Source organism: Myotis myotis, unplaced genomic scaffold (assembly GCF_014108235.1).
Source record: "Myotis myotis isolate mMyoMyo1 unplaced genomic scaffold, mMyoMyo1.p scaffold_m19_p_1, whole genome shotgun sequence".
NCBI lineage: Eukaryota > Metazoa > Chordata > Mammalia > Chiroptera > Vespertilionidae > Myotis > Myotis myotis.
The window spans coordinates 128,840,831-128,857,372 of NW_023416313.1; the positions used below are offsets into that span (position 1 = coordinate 128,840,831).

General features: G+C 36.5%; 1 protein-coding gene and 1 pseudogene across 10 annotated transcripts in view; one reads left to right on the forward strand and one right to left on the reverse strand.

Annotated features, from left to right (window-relative positions):
- Window positions 1-16,542, reverse strand: part of WAC (WW domain containing adaptor with coiled-coil) — a 103,702-nt gene that overhangs the window by 16,797 nt on the left and 70,363 nt on the right. For 8 of the 10 annotated variants that reach the window (XM_036351993.1, XM_036352011.1, XM_036351954.1 and 5 more), the window contains exons 5-8: window positions 16,294-16,409; window positions 15,596-15,708; window positions 10,001-10,309; window positions 920-1,162 (exon numbers count right to left, since the gene is read on the reverse strand). In XM_036351993.1, coding sequence (XP_036207886.1) covers window positions 920-1,162; window positions 10,001-10,309; window positions 15,596-15,708; window positions 16,294-16,409 — 781 coding nt within the window. The remainder of the gene's footprint in view (window positions 1-919; window positions 1,163-10,000; window positions 10,310-15,595; window positions 15,709-16,293; window positions 16,410-16,542) is intronic. The other 2 variants (XM_036352022.1, XM_036352029.1) reach the window with 1 other exon arrangement.
- Window positions 1,847-3,505, forward strand: LOC118671907 (annotated as a pseudogene).

Below are 16,542 nucleotides of genomic sequence, written 5' to 3' on the forward strand. Positions count from 1 at the left end.
GAGCCCGGCTTCTGGCTGAGCGGCTTCCCCTGTGGGAGAGCACTCATCACCAGGGGGCAGCTCCTGCATTGAGAGTCTGCCCCCTGGTGGCCAGTGTGCGTCATAGCAACCGGTTGTTCTGCTGTTCGGTCGATTTGCATATTAGCCTTTTATTATATAGAATATAGAGGAGGGGTTTTTTTTTAAATAAACTAAGTAATTAAGTATCCTATATAATAAAAGCCTGATATGCTAAGTGTCTGGTCGTCTGTTCAACCAATCAAATGTAATTGCTAATGATATGCTAAGGCGGCTCAACTGCTCGCTATGATGTACACTGACCACCAAAGGGCAGACAGTTGACCGGCTGATTGGGACTGAGCGAGATGGGCCAAACATCCCCTGGAGCCCTCCCGCGGTCCCTCCTCACCTGGCTAACCTCCCATATCCCTCCCTGGCCCTCATGGTGCACCAGTGGGGTCCCTCAGTCTGGCCTGTGCCCTCTCACAATCCGGGACCCCTCAAGGGATGACAGAGAGCTGGTTTTGGCCCCATCTCGCAGGCCAGGCTGAATGATCCACTGGTGCACAAATTCGTGCACCAGGCCTCTAGTTTTAATATAATTTTAGCATGTGCTCTTTAGTTTGTTTTTACTTAAAAAAAAAATCGCCATATACATTAAGAAGACAGAACAACTTATGTCTGGGAACTACTAGGTATATGGTAGGTAAATCTTGAAAAATACACACAGAAAATCCAATTGCTAACTCAATTACAATACCAAAAGCATTAAACTATGGCAGATAAAAATTTCAAATAACAAAGTGCAAATGTGAATTCAAAATGAAATAAAGACCATTCCTAAAATGGGAATTTTACTAATGATACAATTTTACACAATGCAAGTGCATTTTTAAAAATCATTAGCATGAAAATTTACCTTCATTTATTTTCGAGATGTCCACATTAGAATTATTAAGTTGCAGTGTAGCTTGCAAAGCAGGAAGCAACTGTCTAAGAAGATTTGGATCCTGAAGTAATGGAGGTATTGGTGACTGTGGAACAGGAGAAACAGGGATTGCTGAAGCAGATGTTGGAGGTGCAGATGTGGGATTCAGTCCAGAAGATGATGTGGAAGGAGTTGTGCAAGAATGTGATACAGATTTGTCTCCTGATGTAGATTCTAAATAAACAGGAGATAATAAGGCTGAAAGAATTACTTGAATAGAGGAAACTGGAACCGATATCAAATAACTTCCATGTGCCAGGCATCCAACCCAAGTAATGTCATTTAATCTTTACAAGTTAGCACATAGAAAAGGCTCAGTAAACATGATTGACTAGAATAATGAGGTAGGCATTTTTATGTCCTGGTTTCACTGGTGAAAAAAATGAAAGATTATATAACTTGCTTGAAGTCACAAAACCTGGTAAAGCAACGATTCAAGCATACTCATGTCTGATTCTAAAAGTACCACACTGTTTATTAGTAATGTTGTCCCAAACACTTTTGTGTATTAACTACACATTCATGGAAGCTTCTATTAGGATAAAAGGACAATACAATTCTCCAGGACTTAATGTTATATGTCTGATAAAATAATTAAAGGTGAAAATATCTATGACCAAAATAACAACCTACCTAAATATAACAATGGTCTTAATACAAATCAGGATAGGTACCATGGTGAGCAACCCCAGAATGGGCTAAGATTATGATAAAGAACAAAACTTGTGGCCCGTCTTGCCAGATATAAAAACTTACATTTAAAACAAAACCAAATTAAGGTTAATTTAAACTTCTGCATGTGTATTTAAATATTTAAAACTAGTAGAGAAAATATAGGAAGATATATCTGACAACAGGATGCAGAAATTTACAAAAAGCAAAAAGAATTACATCAAAAGTACTAGTAACCAAAATATTTTAAGGAACTACTATAGATCAAAACAACAAAGTACACAATATAAAATCAAATAAAAGACACGAAATGACATTTCACAGAAGAAACTTGAATAGCTTTATTAAAAAAAAAACTGCAAAAGATGCTGAACTTCATTGATAATCAGGAAAATGAAAATTAAAAGCAACAGGGTATCCTTTTACGTTCATCACATTGACAAAAATTTAAAAGTCCGACAAATGTTAGCAAAGAGTAACAGGAACACTTTAAATTTCTGGTGGAAACTACACTAACATAACCACATTGGAAAATAACAATTAGGCATTATCTAGATTAGAAAAACCAGAGCTGTACACACACTTTGTGACCCCCTCAATCCCTCATAGGTATATACCGTAGTTTATAAACTATGTAAACCAAGAGAAACATTCAACAATTTTTTAAAAATATATTTTTATTTATTTCAGAGAGAGAATGGGAGAGGGAAAGAGAAATAGAAACATCATTGATGATAGAGAATCATTGATCAGCTGCACACCAGGGAGCCTGCCACCCAGGCATGTATCCTGATTGGGAATCGAACTATGACCTCCTGGTTCATAGGTCAACCACTGAGCCATACCGGCTGGGAACATTCAACAATTTTTATCACAGTGTTATGTTTTATTTTATTTTTTAAAACATATTTCTATTGATTTCAGAGAGGAAGGGAGAGGAAGAGAGAGATACATGTGCCTTTGACTGGAATCAAACCTGGGACCCTTCAGTCGCAGACTGATGCTCTATCCACTGAGCCAAACCAGCTAGGTCTGTTTGTTTTTAGTATAAAACTAGAAACAAACAAATGTGCACCAACAGGAAAATGAACACAAACTGGTATTTTCATGGAATTTTACTAATACTGTGACTTTTATGGACAAAAAAGAGCATTAAAACAGAGAACTTAAGACTGGACTATTCAAGATGTTCATACACTGTCTCTTACAATATTGGTCTAAAGACTAAATATGAAAATTTATACTCTTTTTCACTGCCATCATTGGTCACACACTCTCAGGGAAGGGCCTGTCCCAGTCTATTCTGCCCTACCACCACAGCATTCCCACCTGGCTGAAATTAATGCCTGACAACATGCAGGAGCAGATCTACAAACTGAACATGAAAGGCCTGACTCCCTTAGAAATCAGTGTGATCCTGAGAAACTCACAAGACATTGAACAGGTACGTTTTGTGACAGGCAGTGAGATCTTGGAAATTCTTTAAGTCCAAAGGACTTGCTCCTGGTCTTCCTGAGGATCTCTACCATTTAATTAAGAAAGCTGTTGCTGTTGGAAAACATCTTGAGAGGAATAGAAAGGATAAGGATGCTAAATTCCATCTGATTCTGATTGAGAGCAGTAGTCACCATTTGGCTCAATATTATAAGGCCAAATGAGCCCTCCCCACAATTGGAAATATGAGTCATCCAGAACCGCTACTCTGATTGCATAAAATGTCTACGTACTCAAACAATAGTATCACTCTTTTTTTAAAAAAAATGTTATTTTTATTGATTTCAGAGAGGAAGGGAGAGACAGAAACATCAATGATAAGAGAGAATCATTAACTGGCTGCCTCTTGGACATCCCACACTGGGATCGAGCCCGCAACCTAAGCATGTGCCCTGACCGGGAATTAAATCATGACCTCCTGGTTCATAGGTCGACACTCAACCACTGAGGCATGACAGCCAGGAAATAAAATCACTCTTTATTTAGGAAATAGAAATTGCTAAAGCATCTTTAATTTCCCATACATACACGTTTTTTGAAGATTTAAGCTTATATACATATTATATTACTGATTTAAGACTGTTACTATGATATATAGATTTCAGGCACACTGTATCTGAATGTTTACACTGCTACCAATAACTAAATCTTCATTTCGAATTCTAGGAACTGAACATTTATTTCTTTTCATAGCTCCAAAAAAAATGGGATATTTTTTCTAACAAGCTTATTGGAAACTAGAGGCCCGGTGCACGAAATCATGCACTTGGGTGGGGGGGTTCCCCAGCCCTGTGATCTCCCCAAAGAGGTAGGCCCCGCCCACCCATCCGGGGCTCCTCGATGGATTGCACCAAAGAGGTAGTCTGGAGCCGGGGGTCCTGCCTCTGCTGCGTGGAGCTGTCAGGCCTGCCTCCACACTGTGGACGCAGCATCAAGTCCCTGCTCACCCACGTGTGCCTCGCTGTGCATGCAGCCCTGCCCACCCGCACACATCAGCTGTGCACGCAGCCTCCTGGTGATGGATTATCACGGCATGAGGGCGTGACGACCACATAGGCTTTTATTAGTATAGATGGACTCCTCTACCAGCCTTTTTATGAGGCTACTGTAATGGTCAAAAGAACTAGGAGCAATAGCTCTCTAAAATATAAACCTCAGGATGTATTGATCAATTATGATCAAGTTAAAAGGTATAAGACATTTTAATTTTTGAAGAGAAACATTTTAAAGGAGGGTGTATAAGTCTAGCAGATAGCCTATGACGTTAAGCTTTACTGTTTTGGCTTCAAACAGGGGTAGGCAAAAGTAGGTTTACAGTTCCGAGTACATAAACAGAGTTTATTCTTGTATGATCATTTATTACTAGAGGCCTGGTGCACGGACTTGTGCACATTGAAAGTAAATTAATTAGAAGGCGGCTGGCAGGGTGGGACTGGGTGAGACGGGCCGGACACGCCTTGGAGCCAACCTCCCACAGTCACTCCCCGGCCAGCTGCACCTGGGGTGGCGCCGGGGCTCAAAGGGCGTCTGTGGAGTGAGTGGGGTCCCTCGGCCTGGCCTACGGGGATTGGGCCAAAACCGGCTGTCCGACATCCTGTTGCTCAGCAGCTCCTGCGTTGAGCATCTGCCCCCGGTGGACAGTGCGCACCATAGCTACCAGCCGGTCACTTAGGCTTTTATATATATAAATTGTATTATTTTCCATATGAACAACCATAAACCTACTTTTGCCCATGCCTGTAGACAAGCATAAAGAAACTTGATTTTCTTTTTGAAAACCAGCTATCAGTTATTACATTTTATGGGGCAATTATAGACCATAGTAGCAGTTTTCTCCAAATGATCTTAAAGTTCAATTTAGTAAATATACAGCTTAGAGGAATCTTGATTAATGTTTGGAACAAAACAAGCTCTATATGAACTTCCTTTACTTCCTGCATGAATCAATATTCACATCCTTCTGAAATGATCTTTACTCTTCTTATTATTTCTACTGTGATTTTCTTTTGCTTTCAGTGACAGGAGTGGGAGAAGGTGTGAGTTGTTTTCAAATTTACTTTGGTGCTGCTAAATCTATCCACAGATTTGAAAAACTAACAAAGGCTTGGAAATTCTTCAGTGTTGTTCTTCAATCCAAAATAGTAGAAAATTAATACATACTACACATAAAAAAATTAAGTAACAAAAAATAAACATCCTTAATTTCTAATTCTTTTATTTACCCTGAGGATAATACCTTTTACAGTTTTATGAGAAAAGATTATTGATGCTGAAACCGGTTTGGCTCAGTGGCTAGAGCGTTGGCCTGCAGACTGAAAGGTCCCAGGTTCGATTCCGGTCAAGAGCATGTACCTGGGTTGCAGGCACATCCCCAGTAGGAGATGTTCAGGAGGCAGCTGATCGATGTTTCTCTTTCATCGATGTTTCTAACTCTCTATCCCTCTCCCTTCCTCTCTGTAAAAAAACAATAAAATATATTAAAAAAAAAAAAAGATTATTGATGAATAGTATGGAAACCAGTTATGGTTTGAGCAAATAACATGTCGAAAGGCAAGAATATCTCTATTAAAAAGTTTTAATGAATGAATAACCATTAAATGAAAACTATGGAACCAGCAACTAACTATGTGAATATCAGACAGCATCTTCTAAGACCTACTGCATAGGTCTGCTTCTGTGGCCACTCCATTTACCTTTCAAACTTATCTATGCTAATAAATCATAAGAAACTTGTTAATGAAGGTCAATAAACTCTTTGAACTCTGGCACTTATGTGACCAAAGCAAAGAACAAGGACCCTTGTTTCCTGCCTATTTTGTCATTTCACAAATCTGGAAGGGAGGGTGGAGTTAGGGCCAGTTTATAGAATGGACACGGGGGTGCAAACCGACAAAAATCAGTTTTAGATATTTCAGCACATCAGTTTGTTACTTTATTGTATGGCTGTCCAGTATTAATCTTGCCAATAGATATTCAATTGTTACCCTAACAATAAATATCTGAAAGGTGGTATCTGACCTCCCTCTTGTTTCACTCTACCCTACACAAGAATTATTCTCTACAAAATCGTAGTTTCACAGCTTTTTCACACTTGTTCCTTCAAGCAAAGGTAGATTTTGATTTATCTTTTTCTCAAGAGACACACTGGGGAATCTAAATCTGCCCTAACCGGTTTGGCTCAGTGGATAGAGCGTTGGCCTGTTGACTGAAGGGTCCCAGGTTCGATTCCTGTCAAGGGCATGTACCTTGGTTGCCGGCACATCCCCAGTAGGAGGTGTGCAGGAGGCAGCTGATCAATGTTTCTCTCTCATCGATGTTTCTAACTCTCTATCCCTCTCCCTTCCTCTCTGTAAAAAATCAATAAAGTATATATTTTTTTTAAAAAAGGAATCTAGATGCACAACACATATAACACTCTTCTTACAAATACATTTTTTAAATCATGATCAATGCCCAGGCATTTCCCCGAATCCTCAACACACTCATTACCATTCTTACAATTATTTCTCCCTCTACAACAAATATTTACTGTCTACATTTGTCAAACATTATGGATAGGTTAGTGGTTAAGAAAGATCCTGCTCTTGTATTATTTAATACAGCTTAGCTACCCTATTAGCACTTAAGATCAAGAGACCACTTTTATTTGAACCATCAACCTCTTCATATAAATTGTTAAGGAAAATCCAAACAAGGAAATCACTACATTGATAAGAAGAGTCAATAGGAAGCTTAATTTAAATAACAATGTCTCCACTGAGGGAAAAAAATATTTCAAATTAATGGGTGCTTCACAAATTTAGACCAAGTGAAAAGCAATCTAAATATACCCAATTTCTTATTTAAGGAAACAATATTGTCTTCAGTTCACATGCCAGGAGAAGTGCTTGGAAAGACTATACAATTTTCCCTATATAAATAGGCAATTCCAAGGTAATTGAGTTTCTTCCTGTAAGTTCAATAAAATTATTAAATTACAGAAATCTAAGATAATATAGACTTTATGGGTCTTTCATTATGGTTTTATGAAAACAACATGAATTTTGGAGAAGCTGCCACTAACACCTGGTGGCAATGTTCAGGCTCTTCATATCTAATAAGAGAAAATATCTCCTCCCTCAAGATGTTGTTTTAAGGAATAAATTAAAATGTATATAAAAGACCTAGCACCAAATGTGGTGGTACATTGTTAATTTTTAATTGTTAAGTTTGTCAGAAATGGTGCTTGAAGCATGGATAGTTAGTGAACAAAGTACAAATGTAGCAAAATATAACGTCTAACCCTAAAAAGGATACAGTCTAATTGAAGGAACTAAAATTATGTGATAAATGCTATAATAAACAAAAGTACAAAGTGTTTGCAAAACACAGATTGGGTGGGAGAGGTTAACTAATGCTGAGAACCAAAGGACATTAGAGCTAGCTCTTAAACAAAAGGTACTGAGTTCAACAGAATGGGAATAAAAGAAATATGTCTTTCTTTTCAGCAAAGGCTCAAAACATGAAAGAACATAACATGCCCTAAGAAATGTACAAATTTGCAACAAATGAAATATAAGAAATGTAAGAGTGGACTGTTGGAGGTCAAGCTAGTAGGACAGACTGAAACCAGATTGTAAAGTACTTATTTTAACCTTACTATTAAGTCTGAACTTTATCCTTTGGATAATGGGAAACCATTAGAACATTTAAAACAAGGAAGTGATACAATCCAAACTAAATTTTATAATGATGCCACCGTAAGTGGACAAACTGGGTAAAAACAAGCAGAGCAGTAATCAGGTTAGTTCAGGAGAGTTGACCGGAGTTTCAATAATGGCAGTTGCATAAACAAGAAGAAGAATATATGCAAATAAGATATAGGAGGAAGAATCCAAGATTTGTTGATGGATGGGTTGGAGGAGCTGGGTTAGAAATGTTGAAGAACAGGAATAGTTGGGGGGAGGTGTTGTCACTTATTGAGAACCTAAGACTAAATTGTGGGAAAAGAGAGGAATTTGGGACACACACTGTATTCTGAGATGTAACAAATAACAAGTACGTAGAGAAGGAAAGCATTATGTGAGTTAAGAATGCGTAGCAAAAGAGAGTATGTTGAGCAAACACATACACACACACTGAATCACTGAATGCTACTGTTATTTAAGAGGCAGAAGATTATAGAAAAAGGAAATTTAAGAGTAGCAGTATCCCAGAAGGCAGGGAAGAAAGGAATTTCAAAAGGGAAATAAAAGCTAAAAAGTGTTAAAATGAACAAGGGGTAGCCCTGGCTGGTGTGGCTCAGGTAGTTGGAGCTTCATCCAAAGCACTGAAGGGTTATGGGTTTGATTTCCAGTCAGGGCACATACCCAGGTTGCAGGTTTGATCCCCAGTCAGGGCAGGTCGGAGGCAACCGATCGATGTGTCTTTTTCATCGATGTTTCTCTCCCTTTCCCTTCACCTCTCTAAAATCAAAAACATGTCCTTGGGTGAAGATTAAAACAAACAAACAAACAAACAAACAAACAAACAAACTATATGGAAGGTAATATGAGATAGACTTTTTAAGAACTGAAAAACCGTAACATCCATTAGAAAGTGCATTCAGTTTTCATCTTTCAAGAATTCTCTCTGTATATTTAATTCTGCATCAGATTAAATATGACTTGTACACCTACCCTTGGCCCTCAAATTGGGCTCTAGAAGGGGAAAAGATTATGCATGGGGTAGGAGTCAGGGAGAGACCAGCTCAGATGTGGCCTAAGGTCCATGTGTGGCTGGACCTCATTTGCTAAACCCACAAGACATTTAAAAGTTTCTTGACATATATTAATACTAATCAGTTAATTCACTTCCTAATGGGTCTACCCACAATTAATTATTGCCTTTTCATTTCCTTAGTTTCTTTTCTTTTTTTTGAAGTCACCACCGAAGGATATTTTTTCCAGTGATTTTTAGAGAGATTGGAAGGGAGAGAGGGGGAGAGGGACGAAGGAAGGGAGTAAGGGAGGAGTGGGAGAGAGAGAACATCAATGTGAAAGAGACACATCAATTGGTTACCTGCCTCTCACACGATAGGGCCGGGGATAGAACTTGTAACCGAGGTACATGCTCCTGAGAGAACTGAACCAGTGACCCTTCAGTGTGAGGGCCGATGCTCTAACCACTGAACCACCAACCAAGGCCATTTTCTTAGGTTTCTTAAAACTTACTACGGAGCATAAGTTTAGCACTGTGAGTGGTCTAGGCAAATACACCCTGCTTTTGTTTTTGTGTCACCTCCCAAGTAGTTGTCACTTTTTTGAACATGGTATATGGCTTTAGCACTGAGTTGGATAAACACAGTTTAGGTTGCAAAGTTTAACTTCTACTCTTCAGACAATAAAACTCCTTATCTTGAGGCGCATGACTCAGTTTTGTAATTCAAAAACTCAAATCTATAGCTGGTATTATATACAAATGGCAAGTTTTGAAACTGTCTCTATTCATATTTAAATTTTAATAGAAAATTGGGACAATTTCTAAACTAAATCAAGACAATTATCACCAAAAAAATTTACACAAATATGAAGGGACAGTCACTTGGCTTTGTTAAGTTATTTAAACCATTACTAAGTATTATAAATTAAGTACTGGACTGTAAAGTGTAAATGAAAAAAAAAACAGTTATGAGGCTTCATAATTAAAAATTAAAAGAAAAAACGAATATGGCTAACTCTAGACCTATATATTTATGCAGTAACATTCTAAAAGACTTAAAGTTTTTAATTAAGTCTTATGTAAGCTAATGGAAATAATGTAATATAATCAGAAATTCAGAAACTATATATAGTTCAACGTGCAGCACATCTAGTAATAATGGCATACCTTTTCTTTCTGTTTTCTGTGCAGGGACAGAAGATGTGGGTGTAGGCAGTTTTGATAAAGTAGATGCTCCATTAGCATCAAATGATTTCTTTGGCTGGTGATCAGACTGTAGCATAAATTGACTAGAAGGAACAGTGCTTGGGGTAGCAGTTGGATGAACCACTGGTTTGATGGGGTGCTGTACTGGCGTAGAACTACTGTGAGTCTCTGCTCTTGGCAGTCTGTAGTCTCTGTCATTGTGTCTGCTTGTTTGAGACAAAATATTCTGTGGGAGCAAACTACTGGCATCACTGGAATGCTTGTCTTCCACTTTAGTTCACAGTTCGAAAAAAGAGATGTTGGAATGACGGTGATGGAAGGGGGAAGAAAAAAGATTATGTTAGAATCCTGTCTTGAACATCAGCTAATTTAGCAACATACTTGTACTTTTAATAAAACTGCAAGCCCAGTTAGTGTCTGCAGTTTTAGCATATAAATGTCTAAATGCTGGAAAAATTTTAGCTCAACTATAACCACTAATCTATACTCAAGATTTCAAGTGGGCTACAACTCTTTGGGTATTCTTTAGAACCACAGTTGTTCAAACAAAACATTAAAAATACTCAGGTAAAATAATTTTTAAAATGTTAATAATTAAAAAAGTAAATGGTCCAATCTTTTAAAATATAGACCTTTGGTTCTAATAATTAACTGAATTGTCCACATTATTAAACAAAAGGCATATTAGCTTTATTAGCCTGATCTTCCTGAACACTAAAGTAAGCTAATTTGTGGGCTCTAAAGTAGTTTGTGCGAGGGCTTAAATGACCTGTTTTGGGATGATCGAATTAACAATGAACATATTTTATACCAGAAGTGGTTATAAAATCAAGTTATAGATAATGCTATCTGAAAACAGAAGTCCTACATCCACAGCATAGTAAAAAAAAAAAAAAAAAAAAAAAAAAATCCATTTGCCATTATTAGTTACTTTCAAAACAAATCCTCTTCCAATTTAAAGCCACAAAATATTTCAAATTCAGAAGTACTTTTGCCTCCACAGAGAGTGCAAAAGAAGGAAAAAATCAACAATCATGGTAACAAAATTTGTATTTATCAAAAAATCTGTAGCCTACATTACAACAGTTTAATCAGTAACTAAAGAATTAAACAGTACGTTTTATTATGTTTCCAAGTAGAGAAACATTTTAAGATTTAAGCACATTCTATGTAATGATAATATCAGAGGATGCCCTCCCTGTCGAATACTGTATCCTTTTTTGCAATTCATAGTTCCTCCAAGTCTAGAGACCAAGACAGCACAAAGAAGGAAATATGCTGAAACTACAAATCAGTTTTCAACTCATCAGTGCACAGCTCCTACATGTTGAACCAAAATAGAAGGTACTGCCAAAAAACCTCAATCTATCAACTTGCATGCACATAAAACTTAAAAAGTTTTATTCTAGAGTGTCTTCCTGAAAAGAATACTACTACGATAGAAACTTTTAGGGACAGACATAACAGAAATAATACCATGCCCAATTCCCACCAATCCTGTCACTTGGTTACCTAGAACTTTCATTTCATAGACCAAGAAAAATTCCTTTTAGTTCTATATGATTACAATAGTCAAAGTAAATACATTCAGTTGGAAATTAAAGATATTTCGTCTAACATTTGTAAGCTTTGACAAAAAAAATACCCCAGCAGCAGGATTACAGGATATAAAGATATAGCTGCAACAGTTTTCTATTACAACTCTACGGAACAGTTCAAGCAGGGACTCTATTTTCACATCCCCCACAACAAGGATATTCAGCAAATGTCGGGAGACATTTTTGGTTGTCACAATTGGGGAGAAGAGAGGCATCAAGTATATAGAGGCCAGGTATGGTGCTCTATATATATCCTACAACACACACAGGACAGCATCCCACAACAAAGAATTACCTGACTCTAAATATCCTTGGTGTTAACTGTTGAGAAACCCCATATTAAAGTCTCTCTAACCATCCAGCAATCACTTTATAATGCACATATTAAAGATGACAAAAATAATCTGGTAGCAGTAATATCAAATTAAAAATTTTATCCATATAATTTTCAATGCCAAGTTTGGATAACATTATCTGCTACATTGCAAAAAACAACAAACTAAAACTGCTCTAAAACCTATTTTTCCATATAACACATACACACACATATTTCTTTTATTGGCAGTTGGAATTACAGAGCTTTAAGCCTTATCCTACATGAACACTAATGTACTGGTCAGATGTGAAAACTCTGTCAACATTTTCTAGATAAAGTTAAACACTTAAATGGCTTAGTGACTTTATTACTACAACACATCAAGTACAGCTCAGTTGACCAATTGGGGGGGGGGGGGGTCGCGGGAAGCAACAATATAGCCGAGGCCCTTTCGCAAACATTATTTAAAATTCAAAAAATGTGATACAGATTACATTTCAACACAAGTACAGACCCACTGAACCATCATTTGCACTTCTAGAAAATTAGCTAAGGAAGTAATCAGATAAGTGAACAAAGATATTTAGCATTTTTTACAATAACAGGAAGAGGCAAAACCACCTAAATATCCATGTATAAAAGATTATTTATAAATGAGAACACATCCAAAAATATAAACTGATATGGGAACATATCTTTGAAATATTATTGAAAATAAGGATTTTTTAAAGTAACACATAATTCCATTTTTGGTAGAAAAGATATATATACTTATTTATATGCAGACAGAAAAAAAGTCTATGTCCCCAAATGTATCTAGGTCATGGGATTAACACAACGGATTTGATTTTCTTAAAAATGGTTTATTAAAAAGAGAAAGAGTGTATTTTCACTTCCATCAATATTTCTATCAGATCTCGAATTACCCCCTTTAGTTATTCTACCCCAGTGGTACCCAATGTGGGGCACACGCCCCACAGGGGGGCAATTTAATTTTTAAGGAGGGTAATTCGGGAATGAATTATTAGCAGTGAATTTTTTGCATTTCTTATGGTTCTAGGGGCCTCATATTGTGACATATTTATGCATTTCGGTTCTCTATTACATGTTTTGAAGCTTTATTTGCTATTTTTCATATCACTTCATATTATTTTTCTAACAAATGTCCTTTTATTTTTCTCTTTCATGGATGCCATGTTCTTTGGAAGCTTGTTTATTAGACCAAGTTAACCCTTTGCAGTCATTTGTCTATTCTCAGCCACCAAAGCTTTTTTACTGTTCCGGCCGTATGTCTGCTCTCAGCCACCACAGCAAGGAACCGTACGAATCTTAACTCTATTCATTCATGTATCAGTTCATAATTTCTCTGAAAGCTCTTAAGTGTCTAAGCGACCTTGTCACGAACCAAAATATTGCCCCGACAAATTGGAGATATCGAAACTCAATATAAACAAACGCGGTCGTTCCACACTCGCCATGCAAAACACCATGGCGAGTCAGTCGCCTTTTGAGAGTGAAGAAATCGACAAGCTTCGGAGATACTTCGCAGAATTTCAAATAAAGCTTTACAAATTACGTTTAACTGTAATTAGGCATTCTCGCTTGTTAAGATATTTCAAAATAGTACTCCAAAATGGCAAAAAGAAAGTTACCGAAAGAAGTGTACTGCGAATCTGAAAGTAACAATGAAGAGTTTTATTTTGGCACCTTGAATACTGACTCTGACGTAGAAAGTGATAACGTTTGTAGTGATTCTAATAGTAGTGACGTAGTTCCAAAAAAGAATTAATGAATCTTGTTTATCCTTCATAATCTTGCATGTTATGTATCACTGCTCTTTCAATGGAAATTAATTCCGACCAGTATGACACCCATGTCCAAATTTAATACGACCGCAAAGGGTTAATGGCCTTTTAGGCTTCCTCCATGTGAATAGAGGAGTTCACTTTTTAAATAATAAGAATTATATATCACGGGGCAGGGGGGGATCAGGATTTTAGAGATGCTTAGGTGGGGCATGGCCGAAAAAAAGGTTGGGAACCACTGCTCTATCCCAATGGAGGAGGAATGACTTAAATGACAGGTTATTTTGGAAAGACTAAAGTAGACATGCTAGGCTCTGATCTTTTTCCTCTCTGGAGAAGCCTAGCACAGTAAGTTTTTTTTTTAAAAAAGAAGTTATTCTTTTTTACACCCATTTGCCACTCTTCCTCAATACCCACCTACACCTCCCCAACACAATTTGTTCAAGAGGCCCACAAGCTGGGTGCTATTGTTGTACTGTTGTTTTTTAAAAACCTGGAGAGGAAAGCCTTTATCTCATTTCTAATTGTTTGCCAAAAGACACAGTCATTTAAGATATTAAGTTTAATGGGACTAGAACCTAAGTCTTCCATCTCATAATATCATTCCTAATTTCCTAACTTTAGTACTTTATTTTTAAGAAACACAATTAAAAAATTTTTTAAATTGATTTTAGAGAGGGAGAGATAGAAACATCAATTGATGAGAGAGAATCATTGATTGGCTCTCTCCTGCACGCCTTCTACTGGGATAGAGCCCGCAACCCAAGCACGTGCCCTTGACCAGAATTGAACCCAGGACCTTTCAATCTGCACACTGGCACTCTACCCACTGAGAAAAACCAGCTAGGGCTAGCTTTAGTACTTTAAATCATTTTGTTTTCTAAGAACTAAGTATAATTTCACTAATATAAAAAATTAAATGTTCCAAGAAATATATCTTAAACATTTAGTCCCACAGAACTATGCTGTTTCATCTTAAATAATTATTCCCATCAAAATATTAATATCCTCTGCTGAGACTAAATAGATCTTCTTTTTTGTTTTGAATTATAGGAGGAAAATTCAAATGCTTAAGTCTGAGAATTCCTAGAACAAACCTGAAAATTCTTCTCAAAATTTCGATATTTCAAAATTTGATAAAGGGCCCAAAAACTCTTTCTGGCATTTAAATTTTATTCTAGATAAGAGAAGCCACTGGGAACATGATATGTCTAGTAACAGCTTGAAACTCAAATTCAAATTTGAGTTAAAAACAAATGTATGCTACTTATATTGTCCCACAAAGACAAAATCTGACCTCCAAAGAACATTAAGGTTATGCATGGAAATGTTATGCATATCTATGGTCATGCTGAAACCAATTCCAAAACAACTTTTTCACTGAAAAAACAACAATAGGTACTTTGATGTCACTATCTGTGTGAGGCATTGATTCAATTATTAAATCAGAGCCCAAGGAGTTCTGGAAGGGATTTTAGTGCCCAGTTTAATAGTTCACAATTCGACATGGGGGGTGGGAGTGAATGGGTAGGGGGAAGCTCCTGTTTTAAAAAGAAGTCAATCTACAAAATGAAGTTTTATTTTTTTACCAACTTAACTGCATTACAGCCATTAAGGATAGTAATGAATACATGTGTGTATTATTCCCCTGTGCATACTTTCCCTTTTCGGGAAACAAAATGGTGATCAGGGAAACAGATCCAACATAAAGATACCCTATATATTCCTGTTTATTTTAGTTTACATATGTAAATGTTTATGCACTTAGATCTATAGCATAAATGAACTACAGGAATGAAGTAAACATCATTACTATTTCAAAGAAAAAAATACTTACTTCCACTGGCAAACGCACTAGTGGCCGTTGCTTGCATCACCTCTCTTCTGTAATCCCTATCTTTTGGGAAGCTATTAACTGCCATCTTGTTTGCTTCTTTCTGTCTCTGTTCTCTAAAAATAAAAAATAAACCCATAATAATTAAATCATGTACAATGAGTCTACATATAACACTTCTGGCCAAATGTTGAACAAAATTGTATATGCAAAATAAAATAACTAAATATAGCCATATTATTATGTTATTGATGTGGCACATGGGATGCAGCAAACAAAACATTAATGTTTCCACTGGTGGCAATATTATACCAGTTATTTATATGACATTAACCCTACAACCAAAACTCTGCAATATTAATTCTACATATATGAAGGTAACATACTGTCTCACAAGAATTATAAAGATTTATACTACAAATTAAATAAAGATGAATAAATGTGAACTAATATAAAATTTTAAATTAAGTACACCAACTCTTCACAAGGCCCTGATGGACAGTTGCTTAATCTGTCCTAGTTTTTTTAAGGTAAAAGAAAATTATGGCAAACACAGACGATGGACTAATCAATCACTGCAATTAAATAGGAGAGTAAATATCACTATAAGAAACCTAAACTTATAATGTTTAATGTTCTAAAATGTTAACCGATAGAATCAAGAATGAGAAATACTGTTCAATTAGATTAAGAGCAAATACCTTTCAAGCCACTCTTTTGGTTTTTCCCACTGTGAAACTTCTGTTCGACAATTGTAGTAGTATTTTTTCCCAGAAGAGCTAATGTGCTCAGACCAGTCATCTGCAGAATCATAAGACTTAAAAAAATATTTTTAAAAATTAGAAAATGTTAATACTGTTTAATAACTTGATATGAAATATCAAGAATGTCAATGGTTTTCAAAGTATATATGAAAAGACTAATAAGATAAAGGTGCCCTGATCTAGGAT